Raw genomic sequence first — 17109 nt, 5'->3', positions numbered from 1 at the left:
GCAGTAGCAGACTTAGACTTGGTACTTTCAAAGCACGTAGATTAGCCTAAATACAGAATCACCTGTTCCCACTTTTCATTATTCTGCCAGGGCCAGTCTCAAGCACTCCCCACACAATACAAATAAAGGTAGTGTTCAGAGAGTTATAATAATTCCTACATTAATCCCTTTTGTTTGAATCAATATTCTACTTCATTGTAAAACACTAGTGGTTTATTTACCTTATTTCATAGAATGGTATGAAATATCCAACATACTAGACACTAGAAATTCTATTTTTAGTATTTGATACTAATTTATTCCACAAAAAGGGAATAGTGATTTATTTTATCCCAAATATGGCAAGCTTTAGGAGTATTTAGTTGATCTCTGGCACTAGACTGGAATCACTGTGTGCCAGAGTGCAGTGATATGCTATAGCCACCTAAAAAAATATGACCTCTTCTTTCCCTTCCTAATCTCTCGTGCTATGCTTCCTGACTGATCACAACTTTTTTCACTATTACCAGGTTTCAATGTCATAGCAGCCTGCAAATCTTCTTCTCTTTAAGGCTGTATTGAATTAGTTGCCCTGATTCCCAATAAAACTGTTCTTCCACTGAAAGCCATCTTCATTTTTATTCAGACATAGTGTTTATAGCTAATGTATGATTCAGAGGGTCTTAGACATTGATTCTTATTGCTATTTACCTCAGTCACTTATTTGTCCATCCATTCTGCCTTGCCATGTTCTTCTAATCAAACAAACTCTTTATCTTGCAGTTAAAAAAATGTTGAAGACTGAGTGAAGTTGAAATAATGGCATTCATGCATAAAGCTGTTCAATTTACTAAAGGAATAGTTTCTAGCTTTAATGCACTAATTCTGTCACCCAACATCAGCATGGAGCAAGCAGCACATATGCTGTTGTCTCTCAAAATAATGGAGGCACTTTATTTCACAAACAACTGTCTTTAATCCCTGTAAAAGAGCCGAATGTGGACGAGTGATCACAGCTTAGCTTGGAAGCAGAGGCTTCTTCAGTTTCTAAGGGCAAGTTATCTTCTGCTACTATTAAAACAGGATTTACTGCATTCTACAGTAGCTAGGCTTTGTATGTGGCTCACAAACAAGGCTAAAGTTAGTCAAATTTTATTTTACACCCTCTGTCGTTTATAATTTTTTCCTTTCTTCCTCCAGCCTCCCCATAATCGGGAAAATATCTATTCATTTTTCTTAAGCAGCTGACAGATGTTTCTACTGACACAGCATGACCTGTTTCTTTATAAAGAACTTATTACAGCCCCAGGTGCTATTTAAACTTATTAAATCTGGCATGATACTGTCTGCCTCTTTTTTCTGATAGACCCCAGTTGCCTTAATGACCCAGCTGAATATTAAGCCAGCCTAAAGGCAAGCATTGACATTTTGGCACAGACTAAAAACATGGAAATTTAGTTCAAATTATACCTATGACCATTTACTGTGAAGTTTCTTTTTGCAAAGGCCAACTGTATAGATAAGAGAAGGGAAAGATAGTTGCTTTACTATGCAGATGTACCTTAGTTATGACTGCTAACATGTTACCAATTTTCCTCATGTGCAACCCTTATATCTTTCTTATGAATATTCTAAAAAACATCAGACACCTCTCCCAGTGGCACAAAACTGATCTTTGGTTTCACGTGCAGGAAAATCTCTATTCAGTCAGATTTTACTATGAACATCTCCCTAAACAACTAGAACAAGCTCTGTATGAGCTTGAAATTATATTCATCCCTATCTGCAATCTCATAGCTTTCATTTACCTAAAAAACTTAAAAAAAAAAGAATCCCTTAGACCAAAATTTCAGGCCAAAAAGCAGATTTTTTTTTTTTTTTTTTTTAAAAGAAACCCAAAACAGCCAAAACCCAAAAAAAAAAAAACCCCAAACAACAAGCAAACCAACCACCCCCAGCTAAGCTCAACTGTTTGATTTTGCAGAAGGGGAAGAACTTAATCAAGCACTGACTGATATTACTCATCTTTGCTGACAGAGGTGTTTGAGTGGATGTGTGCCTGCCCTGAGAGAGGATGAATGCATGCATTCCCACAGAATGGAAATACAAGTGGGGCAAACCAGCTCAGAGAGCTTACTGCACTGTCATGCTGGGGAAACGTTTGCTACTTTGCTGCTTGCTTTCACAGTAGCACAATGGCTTACAAAGTTCCAGCAGGCAGCACATGCAGGACTTACTGATGGCTTGTAGACTTCTGTTCTGTCTGAACTCTCATCTCTGCATCAGTGAAAGGAAGGTTGACCCAATGTGAGGAGGGTAAATTGCATTTATAGCCAAATCTACTTTTCTTTTTCTTCCTAATCTGTTCCTTTTTGCATATTGATTTCCTTCCCTTGACAACACATTACGTACAAATTTTCTGTGCCATTTAATAGACCACTACATGACAAAATGGTAACATTCTCAGGCAGATACAGCGTTCATTAGTACAGAAATTAGAGTGAAAGTCTTTTGGGGTATTTAACCAGCTACTGATAATAAATTTTAAGTATCCCTGAAACCAAGCCCTACAGTCATCTATAGTTATAGCTGTGTTCTGTTTAAAGGTTGATTCTTAGAACTTTATTTGAAGACATGTAGTACTGAAAAAGCACATTGTGGAAAAGCGCAGTCTGAGAGCATGGCCTACTGGTCCCCCATTTTCAGCAGAAATTGTACACCAAGCACTCTCTGAGCTCCAAGTGCATCTGTCTGGAAACATATGAATAAAATTCTGATATACGTGGTCCTTGTCTCTGACCTTCTACACAACGATAAATTTCAGCCAGTGTTTATAGCAGTAAAAATTCAGTCACTTTAAAGTTCACAGAAAGCACTGCAAATAGAATCAGATTAAGTTTAAAGAGCATTTGCAGATCCTTTTTGGTTATTTCTCTTCACCTGGACATAATATTGGGGGCTGGAAATTTTTTGGAGACATTTACACTCAAATGTTTAGACCCTGACAATATTTTGCATCCTCATTGCATATAATGGACTAACTCAAGATGTCCCAATTATTTACATTAAATAAATTGTACTAAACTGATACCCATGAAATTATCTTTATGGAAAACCTGCACATTCTCTCTAACAAACAAATATTCATGGTAAAATCTGCATTTCTACTGTTTACCTAATGAGTTCATGGTTAAAAGTAAACTTCCTGAACACATCAAGTATAATAAATTATAAAGAGTCTGACATGACAGAACGCACAGAGCCAATATCTCTAAGGTGTAAAGTCAGAGATTGTTTTCTTTTTAAAGAAATAAAGAAAAATCCCCATTTTATATCAGTGTTAATCATCCCATTCTAAAGTGACGTCATTTTTGTACATATTTACAATAAGCAGAAGAATTGCCCCAGTTTCCTGGAATAGTGATAAATATGAAATTATATTTGTAACAGATATAAAGAACATTCTGTGGCATTCAGTGAAAATTAAATATGCCTTTAAGTGGAACAAAAATCTCCTTTGATAAATTAAGAATCATATGAATCTACTTCATTATCAGCAACCAGTTTGTCTAAGGGTCTACACTTTCCTGCAGTGTACTCGTAATAACATGGAGGAATTAGGTTACAATAACTATTTTAAAAATTGAGTCCCATTTACAACTTAAATTCTAGATATTTGTGAAACACCTCTTTTGAGTGGTAATGCTGTTGTCTGCAACAAGCCTTAAGTTCTCACAGGAATTTAAGTCTTGGATAAAGTGATGTCAAAGACACATCTAGACACTGAGAGGAGGTTAATGTTGTTATTTCCTATGTCTTCTGATTTGGAAGTCATTCATATCTGCTTTCTGAAAAAAGTGTTTTGGGTATGCCAGCATCTCATCAATTTAGACAGAAGTCAGTCTCATGCTTGCATCCATTCACATCTATTCTAGGTGTGGACAGATTCAGTGAAGACATCCAACAAATGATGGGCTTCAAACCAGGCCTCTACTGGAGATTGTGCTGGAAATTTGTTAGTCCTGCTTTTTTATTGGTAAGTGTTGATAATTATTCCATCATGTTAAGAATATTAGCATGTTGCTTCCCAGAATATGCAATAGATACCAAGAGCAAGATACCTATTGCTGTGCCAGATATTGTTGGGATGAACAGAAGACACTCCAATTTAATTCTTTTTTCACTTTGAAATTATATGCAGATTATATTTTGTATAATACATTTAAATTGTGAAGGAGAAGCTAATGGTGGCTGTAGTCTTCTTCTGTTCCTTCATTTGAGCATGATTTTAAGAAGGCAGCTTTTCCTAGGGAACACTTAGGCAGTGTCCTCCCTGTCCCTGCAGCACCTGTGCATATTAAACACAAACCATTCCCTTGGGAAAATAAGCTAGCCAGGGATTAGAGATTGTGTTAGCAAGAATGTATTTTTCGTTGGAGGATACCGAGATCCCCAAATTATGGAATGACACCTTAGGAAAACTAATATACAACAACAGTAATTAAGTCTGTGAAACACTGAAGATTTGTATAAAATATATCTTGTAAACTGCCTGTTGGAAAAAGGAAGTGTGCATTGCATTAGGGAAAAAAAATCCCACAGAGTGAATTTGGTTGCTTTGTGTAAAGGTTAGATTCAGTGTTAACCTACAGTTTTATATTGGAATCTCTTCCTATGCATATTTGTAAATCAAAAGGTTGGGATAATAATACGGAAATTTGACCTTGCTATGATTTTAGGAGACAATTACTTGCATTAAAGCCGTGCATTCTTAAAGCTGTACTGGTATTGAAAATATACACTGGCTAGGCTTTTAGGACTGGTCCACTTTTTCTTTTAAATATAAAAGTTTATGACCGCAATTCATCCATAAACACCTACCAAGCCTGTATTAACTATCCTTTCAAACATAGTTCTATAAAGGAACTTGTATGGAACTATATTCTGCAGCACTTCAAGAAGGCTCAAGCAGAATGGAAAAATGCTGCAGCAAGCGTTCTTAGGTTTTGCACACAAGGAGACGGTTGAAAATTTAAATTTTATAATGAGAGTTGTAACAATCTAGCTAAAGGTGCAGAGCCCATCAGTCTAACCTTCAGGTAGTTTAAGATGTCTTGGTGAAAGAGCCTCCATACCGTCCTAGAAAAGCCTAAAAACATAAGGGTCAGAATAAATCTGCAGATAATGTATCTCTCAGCCATCACAATGCACACTTCTTTTTTTCCATCTGGAAGTTCTTGAAGCTCTTTCTCCATATTGTCTTCAGCTATGTACATAATCCCAAGAAAAATCTCAAAATAGAATTAGTATTTTTCTAACCAGATTCCACACTGTCATCTTCCTTTAACCCACACTATCCTGGTATAGTCTTTGAAAACCTAGGCTCAAAATATTTTAATTTGAAATTGAAATATGGAGCAGAACATATAGCCCCAAGAACCAAGTCAAGGAACTCTGCATGTTACATAACCCACATGGATTTAACAGGACAGAAGCAGGGCGGTACCCCACTCTTTCCTTCTTGCACCTAGCACTGGACAGGGCAGAAGAGGAAGAAAAAACAGCTTTGTTTTCCAGGCCATAAGGCTGCTCTACCTTTCCTCAGTAAATGTATCATGCTGGAGTTTGCATTATGTCTCTCATTGAAAAATGGGTACAAAGCTTTTAAAGTCTAATGTTCCTGGAAAACAAAGAAGGTAAAAACAATAGATCCTGCAGAGTTTTTTCTTGACTACAGAATACCATTTTTACATCTGAAACACTAGTTTAAATGAGGCAGTAGCAGACAATCACCTTTGATTTTGATCTTCCCATCAAAATTTCAAATAATCTGTGTCCAGAGTAGCTAAAAGGAACTGTTAATACTAGTAAACACATCAAGAACTTAAACAGCTTAAGCAGTAAGAGGCGCAAAGTAAACAGGCTGAAGATAAATAGCAAAGCTGGTTTGAGATATACCTTAGGGTGGTTGCCTAATAGAACACCTGGAATCAGTTTCCCAGTAAGGTTCTTCATCTTAAAACTGTGGTTCATTTTATGCTTTCTTCTCTAGTTTGTCGTGATAGTCAGCATAATAAACTTCAAGCCTCTAACCTACGACGACTACACCTTCCCTCTCTGGGCAAACCGCATTGGCTGGGGAATAGCATTATCCTCAATGATCCTTGTGCCTGCCTATATCATCTATAAATTTATGAATGTGCGTGGGACCTTTAAAGAAGTAAGTGGAACACTAATCAAATGTCATGAACTGTTGCTGTGAAATGAAATGGCTGGGTCTAAGTTGGCAGTTTGTTTCTCTCCCAAAACTTATTACTTATGAGTGACCTTTTGAATCCATATGTCAGGTGGATCAGCGGTTTGAGGTAGGATTACTGCGTTCTGTTTGAGTTTCTAGATAGAAATTAGCTTTCCAGACAGCACCATAATAATTGTGAAAAATTATTTTTGATGCATGCAATTGATCCAATTGATGAGATTAGATTTTTGTTATTAACAAAGAATGTACAAATTATGGTATCTTCATATTCAGCTATAAGCTATGGTCTTCAAACTGTTCTGTACTCTTATTTATTTTTCAGTTCAAAATGGCACAGGATTAAGGTTCACTAACCATATTGTTTTTACCGTCATATTAACTTTACCTTCACTGTCTATATAGCCTCACTATTATCTATAATCTTAAAACCACTAATGGTGCTCAGAAGCCTCCTCACCACTATACAGCACTGATTCTTTTCCCATCACATGTCATAATTTTATAACCTAATCTAGACCCACTGACTGACACCTAGTTCTACTGCTCTACTTTCCTACAGATACAGTTACACAATGGTGTAGCAAGGTATTGACCCTCTTAGGCAAATCACTGAACCAACGCCACACACAGAGTTAAGCAGAAAATAGGATCTCAACCATTACATAGGTGACATTCCCCTCACAGTGACCCAGCAGACCCAAAGGAACAAAGGTCTTGTTTCTGAAACGTTACAGTCATCTCATGTAATGTTCACCTCAGAAAGGCACCCCAAAACTGGAACTCTTCAGCCCCCTGTTTTCATCATCTCCAATATCTCAGTGTTGTGCACAATTTCTAGATCTCATTTCCAGCAGTTCTATAAGCTCTTTGTTTTGTTCTGTCCTGGGGATGTTACAAACCCATTTTCTACATGCATTTAAGTCTCAAAGATTAATTTGAACTGGCCCATCAGGATTTTGCCCTCTTGCTCAAGTTTACTGATATGGGGATGCAGAAGCCTTTGGCCAAAACCACATTCTCTTATTCATTTTGTATTGTTAGCAGGTTCTGGTTTGTCTGTTACTGATCCTGCAAAGAGCAATTCTCCAGTTTCCTCAGGAGCATTATGGCAAAAGGCTGATATATTACATCCAAGTAACTAGCACAAGATATGATGCCCTAAATTGTGGCTCTTAAAAGGATGGGGAAAGGTATGCTCGTAATCTAATGGGAACTCCTTAAATTGGTTGAAACTTCCTAATAAACCAAAATTTACATGTGATCTCAAAGGGCACAGCACGGGGTAAACAAGGGAGATGAGCTGGGAAATACCAATACCTCCTTCCTCTCCCACTCGGGGACTGGCCAACCCTCTTACAGCACTAACAGAAAAGCATGAATTTAGGGGATCTAAGGCCTGTGATACCAACTTGTTCCTGATGTTCTTTTCTATATGCACTTGCTAAATATTTGGACTTAGTATTTGCATAAACTTTCTACTGTTACTTCTTATATTAAAGGCTAACACCCAAGGGCTTATAATAGGCTTATTCTCTCAGTGACTGAATAAAGGCACATGATGCAGAGATATTAAAGATTTAAGTTACCATTTTAAATAAAGTTCATGCTACTTCCCCACTATAGATTGGGGATTACATACATAATCCCTCTTCATATGGCTGACTTTTTCCTCTTCTTCCTGTCTGATTTAGAGACTAGCTTACTGCATCACACCTGAAAATGAGCACCAACTCGTGGCCCAAGGAAATGTCAGGCAGTTTAAGGTTTGTACACCTTTCACATGTTTCTTCTCCTGATACCAACCCTTTCCTGACTTTAGCAACAACTACAGGTTTGCACCAATCTCCTCATAGTCAATGCCTTTGCAGGTCTGTAGTTCTTTATTTCTGCCAGCATGACAAGAGGCAGGAGGCTCAGTACCATATGCATCAACTCTTTTGGAAGGCCTTTGGGACCTTCCTTCTTTGACTGAGGAGAGCTCTCAATTTTACAGTTCACCTGAATCTGGTATTTTAGGTTGTGTCTGAATACAGTGAGATCTGTCTTCACAAAATACAAAGGTATTTCCAAATGATCATGTGCATTTGAAGAGGTCATGGTTTCTCACTCAGTTACTGCACAGCAACCCAAAGTCATGTTTCCAAAACTGCAATTATGTCCCACAACACATGGTAAACAGCAAAACAAATATCCAGTGTCAGAGCTTACCTCTAATGTCATAACATGAGGTACCAGGTCACATGGAATTGGCTTTCTCCACAGGACTAGAGTTGATTGAAAACGCTGCTGGAGACTTCATAAGCCATGAAAAATATGCTATACGTTTCCAAATATTGTTTTCCTTTTAGCAAATAAAATGAGCTTATTGAAATAAACTCCTTTATGTACAAGATAAAAAGGATGCAAATGTGAAGCTTGTTACACTTATCAGCATTCATGCTGGACCACTTTCTGTCTTCAAAGTTGAAAGCAACTGGAATTATGCACACCTCCACAAACCACGACCCAGATTTTATAGTGGTAGTTTGTATGTTGATACTGAAAAAATAAATCTGGCTTGTGCTTATTCTGAAAGATATTGTTTGAAGTAAATTTTGGCTTTTAAAGGAAATCATCTGCGTAGATTTATGGGATGCAGAACAAAAGCACAAACAGGCTTCCTGTTTCATGACCACAATTTATTTGATGTGGCCAAGAATATGAAATAGCATAGGACCTCTTCCTGCCTTCTCTTTCTCCTGTTTCTGCCCTCAGTTGTCAGTTGATTTACTGCTCCTGCAGTGTTTCCAGGGACAGGTGTTCCTGTGTGAAAGGGCTATAACCAGCCATTCCACAGTACTGGTCTTCTGAACACAAATCTATGACAAAAAGGTAGCAAATTAATTTCACATAAATTAGAAAAGGCTGTCCTCAGAAGTAAACTACTGAAGTTACCTCAAGCTATGCCAAACACGAGAGCATTTTAATTTGCTGCCATCTTCAATGAACAGCTAGGAATGGCTTTGTTAGTGCTAAACCGTATTTAGTGTTTTGTTCACAATGTTTAAGATTGTAGATAAAACACTGTCTACTGTAACCAAACAAATACAAATATTTTATTCCCACATATGTCTGGCAATTCTGAGTTTTAAAACTGAATTAAGAGCTGACTAAGTATCCTTTATATTCAGTGCATTTCTCACTGCAAACTGGAATGCACAGAAATTTAGTTACAGAGTGGATAGTCTAGCCATCATTTTGAAACTTCTTCGTAACTCTAGATTTGTCAAACAACGTATCTGTTGGCATCACTATTTGAATCAATGATGTAATTTAACAACCACTTCTGCTTCCTTACAGCTCCAACACTGGCTAACAATATGACAACCAACAGATCAAGGAAAAAGCCCAAGTTCAGCTAAACTGAGAATACAGAAAAGTCAAGTTCAAAGCTCCCTCACTTATGCTTGGCCCAAGCTGGCTCAGAGCTTATCTACTGACTCTTTGAGGGAAGACATCTGCTCTCTGTTGTCAATGCCTCCCTTCTATTACTTGGCTTCAAATGATCTTTACAGACTTCATTTAATTTTTCTCGCATCCTTTGGTGCCATGAGATCCCTACATGACCAAAACTTGTGAGTTTTGCTATTGGCAGAAGTGGAGGAGGGAGGAGCAGAGGAAAAGAGCAATCAGCATAAGTTAAGTGCTTTTTTATTGTGAAGAAGTGAATTAAACTTTTCTGACAGTAATAATTACTTCAGATATTCATTTCACAACCTATTTTAAACTAACAACACCTGAGCATTCTTAGATCTAAGGAAGGAGTACACCTCAGTTAGGACAAAACAGCAATTTTAACTATGTACTCATGTCATTATCTTCCTTGCCATACTGTCCTTTGGGATGCAAGTTTGCATCCTTCTGAAGTGAAGACTCAGTGCTTCATTTTCAGTGGTTTGTTGTTAGTTCCTTCTCTTAGTGAAGAACATTGTCTTTGCTGTACACGTCCATGCATTTTCCTGACCAGTTTCATTACACAAGCTGAAGAGCAGCAGGAACAGAATTCCTGTTACAGTTACTAGTGCAGACCACAGCTTAATATCACAGCGTACTTCATGAAAGAGATATTCCCTTATATCAACAATTGAAATGGCTTTATCATATGATCCACACTCCGCAGACTTTTCCAGCTAAGCATGAAAGTTACATCCAGACAGACTCTCATCTTTTTGTTGTATTTTGTTCCAAATAAAGAATGCAAATACATAGGAAGAGATAATTTTTAGATCTATATAATTACCAAGTGGCACAAAAAACCAAACTGGCTTTATTCTCCTGCTGTGAACGTGCTATTATTATAATTTAACCAGGATTCACCTAGGAAAACATAGTGAGATTTTGTTGAATAATTTAGAAGTATATTTTAGGCACACTCTAAGCCTATTCCAGCTCTATTCTCTAGTAGTATTATGCAAAGTAGAAGATACAGAACAAACTCTGCATTTCGGTGCTGTTCTTATTCTGTGGTCACTTGTCACTGTAGTACCTTTCAAGTGATCACTACATCCAGTGGCTTTGAGTTAGTTCTTGTAATTATTTATCACTAGGTCTACAGTAATTTTCAGAGGCAGTAGCTTCTCAGCTGGATCCAACCCAGAGTTTACCTCTGGACATTACCTCTGATATTTTTTGTCTCTATACATTCAATTGAGCTTGTCTTTTAAATGTATGTAGTGCTTCCTCTTTTTAAAAAAGACCTTTTAAATGGATGGGCCTTTTTTATTTAAAAACAATTTTTGTTGAGTTGTTTTCTTTTTTAAAATAGCCAAGTTTAAAAGTGCCAAGTGTTTCTGGGCTTTTTCTATTTAACATTGATTTCTGTTCAAAATAATGAAAGGGAAATTTCTCTCCTTATTCATTCTTTTCCTCCAACATATTCAATACTTCAGAACGAACCAAGTGTTGTCCTTCTCTTGAAGAGTCTCTGTGACAAACAGTAGTTTTATTTAAACAGGGTTTTAAACCCAAAGAATACTTTCTTCTAATTATAAAGGAAGTCTTATTTTCTGGCCCAGCTGATGGCCAACAGCTGCTTAAACCCTGTTATTAAATATATTTCAATAATAAAGGAATTCCAAATGTTGCAGTTCTAATGCTGTAATTACACAAGAGACTAAATAGTGAAAATATATTGAAGGCTTCAAAAAAGCCATCCCACCAACTTCCCAGTTAATCTCATTTTTATTGTTTGCCAAACTACATGAGAATATTTCCATTGTTTTAAAGCCTACTTTTCAACACTACAGCTGCTTCAGTCACTGGCTTGGCATGGCTCAAAAGCTTCTTAGCATAGATATAATTACCAAGTTTTGAAATTCCTGGGGGCTGTTTGACATGGAGCTTTACTAGGTTGTCACAGATTGTGTGGTTGGCTCATGATTGGAAATGCTAAAAACCTACACCAATGTTCACTCGTGACACACCCCATCAGCACCATCCCTACAGCATAACCCACGGAGGAAAAGTCACATTTCCTCACCACTCTGCTCTGACATAGGAGCAAAACTACCACAGCATGGGAGTAAAATCAGCTTTACCCCAGTGTGTTCAGGTTTGATTCTATTTTTTTACCAACTCCCAAGGCAATTACCTACTGCATTCTTTTTATTTCTGTTACTGTATAACTTTTTAGGTTTAGTGTAGTATTTATAGCTCAGGACTACATTGCACTATTGCCACCTTGTTCTGAGGTTTTATAGAAGACAAAAGACATATACAGAAGACAAAAGTCATATCATAGAAAGCAGGAATCTTATTACCAGAATTAGCCTGAATAAAAAAGACAATACACAGTGCATGACTGCATAGGTAGACTTTAAATTCAAGATGCTGCCCAAAGAAAGTCTCCCCCAAATAGTATGACTTCTGTTCTAGAGGCAAATGTCCTCAGTTCTCCACAGAATAAGATTATGAACTACCTCATGCCTCTTGGATGATGAATGATGCCATTAGATGCAAACTAGCATCTATTCAAATGACAAATACTTTTGTGAAGACCAGGTTATGTTCATTTCTTCCACTCAGCGATATGGTAGAGACAGTCCAATAAGAAGCCATAGCACGGGCACCCACCTCCTCTTAGGCACCTGCTTTGGGCTCCCAAATATATTTTCAATATGGAAAATACCAAATGCCACAAAGATACTCATCTCCCTTCAGTTAAAACACTTGTAGTTAAAAGCAAAACACCAAAACCTCCAGTCAGGTCCCTATCATCCATATCACTTAACTGCAAGTCTTCCCCTAACTCTATCTTGACTTGCAGCCCAGCAGCTCACCCTCAGCTGTACCTATTTCAAGAACAGACTCTCTCTAGGGAGTGCACTCTCCCAGATATCCCCATGGAATGGCAAGTATATGCTGACTGAGTAGGCAGCCCACTTTTTAAAGAAAAAAAATTTTGGTACAAGCTGATTCAAGACACAGAATCATCTGCTTGCTAATTATGTTGGCTGTTTGGGTAACAAGCCCATGGGAAGAATTCAGTGAAGAAATTAAAGAGCTCATTTGACAGTTCCAGAAAATATTTCCTCGAAAGCCTTTTCTTAATCTGGTAAAGGAAGCAGCTGTCATACATCAGTATCTCTCTTCTGACCTTTCTTTTGACCAGTGAAAAAGACCTGCCTCTGATCTATAATGTTTCATCAATCCACAGAGAGTCAGTTAGCACCAAGGAAAGAGATCCTCCATTCTCTCTTTTTACCCTTCCCTGCTGTCATTCAGCCAGATAATTCTTCACCTCCTTGGAACTATTCTAAAGCTACATTACCAAAACTCCACGGATTTAGATTTCTGGAAGAAACAGTGGGCCTTTCAAAGCAATAGTCCAAAAAGCACTAGTGCTATTTAGGATTGGGCCCCTGTTTGACCCATATCTTTTTTCTCAGTCCTTCTTGTGTTCCATGCTGTCCTGAGACATACTCTGGCAACACTTGAAAGACACCTTACCACAGTGAAGGATTCTGCAGGATATCCAGGATCAAACATGATATTTTAAATATAGAATGTAGGAGAATTACTTGGCTGTAACTACTGTGCATGTTCCCTAACTGCACGTGCAATGTGTGTTTTATGTACTTGTCCCAGAGAAGATTTCCTGTACTTGGTCATTTCTTCTCAGCAAAATACCATTTAAGTGTTATTATTTAAAAGGGTCAAGCCCAAAGATTTTGTATATACATTCACTTCTTATGCTATTGTTTTGACATGAATTAAGTTTATTTTGTACTGTCAGGTTGTAGGAGGCCACATCAAAAGTTCTTTTGCTGTTAATGTCTCTTTTGCAGTTCTTCCCATTCATACAGCATTAATTAGCAGATACTTGCTTTTATGGGAGTAGATAGCTTTCATTCATATCCTGGACTGCTTCACTAAGTTTCATGAGGAATTGGCAAATATTTAAGAATTTCTTTCCTAAGAACCAAATTAAAACTGTAGTTCAACAATTTCAAAAGAGGTGAGACTTAAAAATATTTTATTTGCAGTGCCATGTTAAAACATTTAAAATGAACCTGAAGGACTCAAGACATTAGAAAACTATCACAGTTCAACAAATGACAATATATAGCCCTACATGCAGAAATTATGTGTGAACTCTGAGCCTCTTGGAGCAGTAAACTAGGACTTTTTTGTTCTAACACACTATTTTCTCAGTACTAGGAATATTTGTGGGCCACAGATCACCTCATGTAAGAACCTGATCTTCTTAATGTAAAGGCTAACATGATGTTTCAGATTAGATCCCTGAACAACTTGGGAGACTCTCTCAGCTACCTTCCTCTGACTCATATCCATGTTCCTGTTGGTGACTGTGGGCTTACCTAGCTAATCAGTGGAAAGTGATTAATTTGTACAGTGGTAATGGTCAAATTTAGACCAAATTTAGGTTCATCTAAATTCATGAAAGACTACTACAGAGAGCTACATGGGCAATAAAAACATTTCAGTCAGTAAAAGAACATAACAGGGTAATAGTCACTTTTAAGTACAGCATTTGATTGGTTTTCCTTCAGCATTTGAAAACAGAATGTGCTTAGACAGAGTGCAGTCACTGTGTGAATGATGAGCAGAAGCAGGCAGAGAAACTGACCACCAGAAGAATATAAATAACACAGATATGATTGTGTTCAGTGAAATTGTGCTCTTAGAAGGACATGGAGGTGTCTAGATGTGAATGGCTGAGAAGAGCAGAGAAGAAATGGAGAGGTTTAAGTCTCAGTCCAGCAGTGCAACCCTCATGTACATTAACCATGACTGCATTAATTTCCATGAGAACAGGGGGCCTTTCCTGCCCAAGCACTGACAGCAAGATTGAGTCACCTGTATGCTTTGCTTTCCTCCTTTCTTAAGGTGTTTCTTTAGCTGCTGCACTAAACATGAGTTGCCTAATTTCATTATAAGGAAACAGAATAAATTCAGTGAATTAAGAGAGTTACTAAGCCTTTAGCTGGCTTTGTTTTGAAGGTGTCATATTGTTTCTTGGTCACTGCCAAGAGGTGTCAAGCATACAGGTGACCTGCATTTGTAATTTACCTTGCACTCTCTGTGAACCTTTCTGCAAGACTTAGCTCTCTTTTGCTATGGGCAATATCAGTTACAAAGGGAGAACCTCCAAACAGTACATTTTGAAAATAAATCCTAATAGGTCTGAAGAAGATTTGCCTTACAAATAAGAGCTTTACAGTGAGCATTTACTTGGTTTACACCAGTGTTTTACTTAATTTTTAATGCCTTTTTATAGCAGTGACTAGAATTTAACTTAGATAAGGGTACCTCTGTATAGGAAATATTTTAATATTTTTACCAGTTTTTTTAATTTTCATAGAATATATGTATATTGTAAGGCGAGAAATTCAACTTTGATGTAACAAGGTTATCACACAAGACCTATCTCTCCATCATAAGATTTTGTAGTCAGCCAGTCTAGTTCAATAATATGTTGGCCTTTGATTATAAATGTAAAAATGTGATAAAGGAGAATAGAACATTACCTACAGCTAATGCACATTGTAGCACAATATTCTCCATTGCTGCCTTAATCTCATAGAATGAAGTCATGTGTTTTTAATTTATATCCTAAGAAAAAAACCAAAAAATCCAGAGTATCCTTTGGCTGGGCTGCAATTTTGTGTTGTTAGATGACTTAACATTAAACCAAGTGTGTAAGTGTCCAGTAGATCTACTTCCAAAGCAAGAGAACACATTGCAGTTTTCAGGAATAAGTCTTCATAGGAGCTCAAAACTTGCCACTAGTAAAAATACTATCCAAAGTGCCCCAGTGACCAAAAGTGTCCAAACAGAGCCACCATGTTTCCATGCCTGATTCCATTAATTGTGCAATCTGCAGGTCAATTTTGCCCTTTTTTTTTTTTTTTTTTGAAGTCTTTGGTTATCTGGGGGAAATGGCATTTCAATTTTTTTTTTCCATTAATTTTTGTTTTATTCAAAGGGAGACATCTACATGTCCATGTGTGTAATTAGAAACAGCTACATTTCTTATAAATATGGATATGGATGTGTGTGATGTGTGCTGGTTAACTATACTTAAAGTGCTGATAAGGATGGTGAATGTAAAGTATTTGTCCTCATACCTCTGTCTTTCTGTGATCAGTGTAAATAAAAACTGTTTTAAGCTGTGCATTAATGTAAGAGATTATCCCAATATTGTGTATAAAATTATTTAAATAAAATCTGAAAAATATGCACATAAAAAGAGTATAAAGAAAAGGGTTATGTACCAAGAATTTACTTCTGACAGTCAATTAAAAGCTGAAATGAAAGTTTTGCTTTTTGTCAATACTATTCGAGCTAAAGCTTCACAGGGGCAGCTGGTTCTTGGCTCAGCAGACAGCTAAAAACGAAATCCCAAAAGCACAAAACCTACATAGCTCTCAACCTTCAGGAGACTGCTCACATCCTTTAGGTGTCCAGTGGATGCAGTGGGCAGATTAACTTCTACATTTCAGAAAAGTAGTTACAGTAATGCAATGAAGCTTTCACAACCACACATTGAAAGGAAATAATCAAGACCTTCTAGGAACATGAACCAAAATGCATAGCACAGAGGCCCTAATTCCCCAAGGCTACATTGTTCTCCTTTTTACAAGGAATTCTTTTTGCCTTGTTAATTTTGCCATACATAGTAATAGCCATAAGCACATTATTCTTAACTTACAGACCAGCTAGGAAAGGGTGACTCTTAACCCAACATAAATGAAGAATAGGTAACACTGTTTTTATTTTTTTTACTCTAACTTAAACCATCTTCTTATATTTCCACATCAAAAATGAAAAGCACTATTTCCAAAGGTACATTTTGTTAGACTATCTCACTTGTGTCCATACAAATTTTATACTTGGAACATACAGAAGCTAATGACCTTCCTCAGTGCTTTTTTCTTTAAGCAGATCTCAGTATTATTAACGTACAGCCTTCAATTGTTTATATTTCTTTCCTGCCTTCAAGTAAGAAAAGCATGGATTAAATTATTTTAATACATCTGAAAAACTGAATAACAAAATTTTTGCATGTCAGTTTTTAATCATTGAGTGTCAAACACTCAAATCCACAAATTAGTATTAAAACAATTAAAAGTTGGTTAATTTCAAGATACTTCAAAACAAATTTCTGTGAAACACAATCTATTTTACTGTTCAACAACAGCCTGTTTACAAAATATTCATTTTACCACTACTCTTCATTCTCCATCAACAAGCTTCAGTCAATTGGCAAGTCTTTGAGACTCAGCATTAACAGATTATTATGGAAGTAAAACTAGGTAGGGATTACTTAAATCAATGGAATACTTTTGTCCTCCTGGAAGTGTTATTGA

General features: G+C 36.9%; 1 protein-coding gene across 1 annotated transcript in view; it reads left to right on the top strand.

Moving 5' to 3' along the window:
• SLC6A2 (solute carrier family 6 member 2) overlaps positions 1–16056 on the top strand; it is a 62485-nt gene extending 46429 nt beyond the window's left edge. The window contains exons 11-14 of the mRNA XM_039558503.1: positions 3915–4015; positions 6032–6199; positions 7930–8001; positions 9578–16056. Of these exons, the coding sequence (XP_039414437.1) occupies positions 3915–4015; positions 6032–6199; positions 7930–8001; positions 9578–9601 (365 nt within the window). The 3' untranslated portion in view covers positions 9602–16056. The remainder of the gene's footprint in view (positions 1–3914; positions 4016–6031; positions 6200–7929; positions 8002–9577) is intronic.
• Positions 16057–17109: the final 1053 nt, after the last annotated feature.

The sequence above is a fragment of the Corvus cornix genome, chromosome 11 (genome assembly GCF_000738735.6).
Source record: "Corvus cornix cornix isolate S_Up_H32 chromosome 11, ASM73873v5, whole genome shotgun sequence".
Lineage (NCBI taxonomy): Eukaryota > Metazoa > Chordata > Aves > Passeriformes > Corvidae > Corvus > Corvus cornix.
This window is presented reverse-complemented; position numbering and strand designations above follow the sequence as displayed.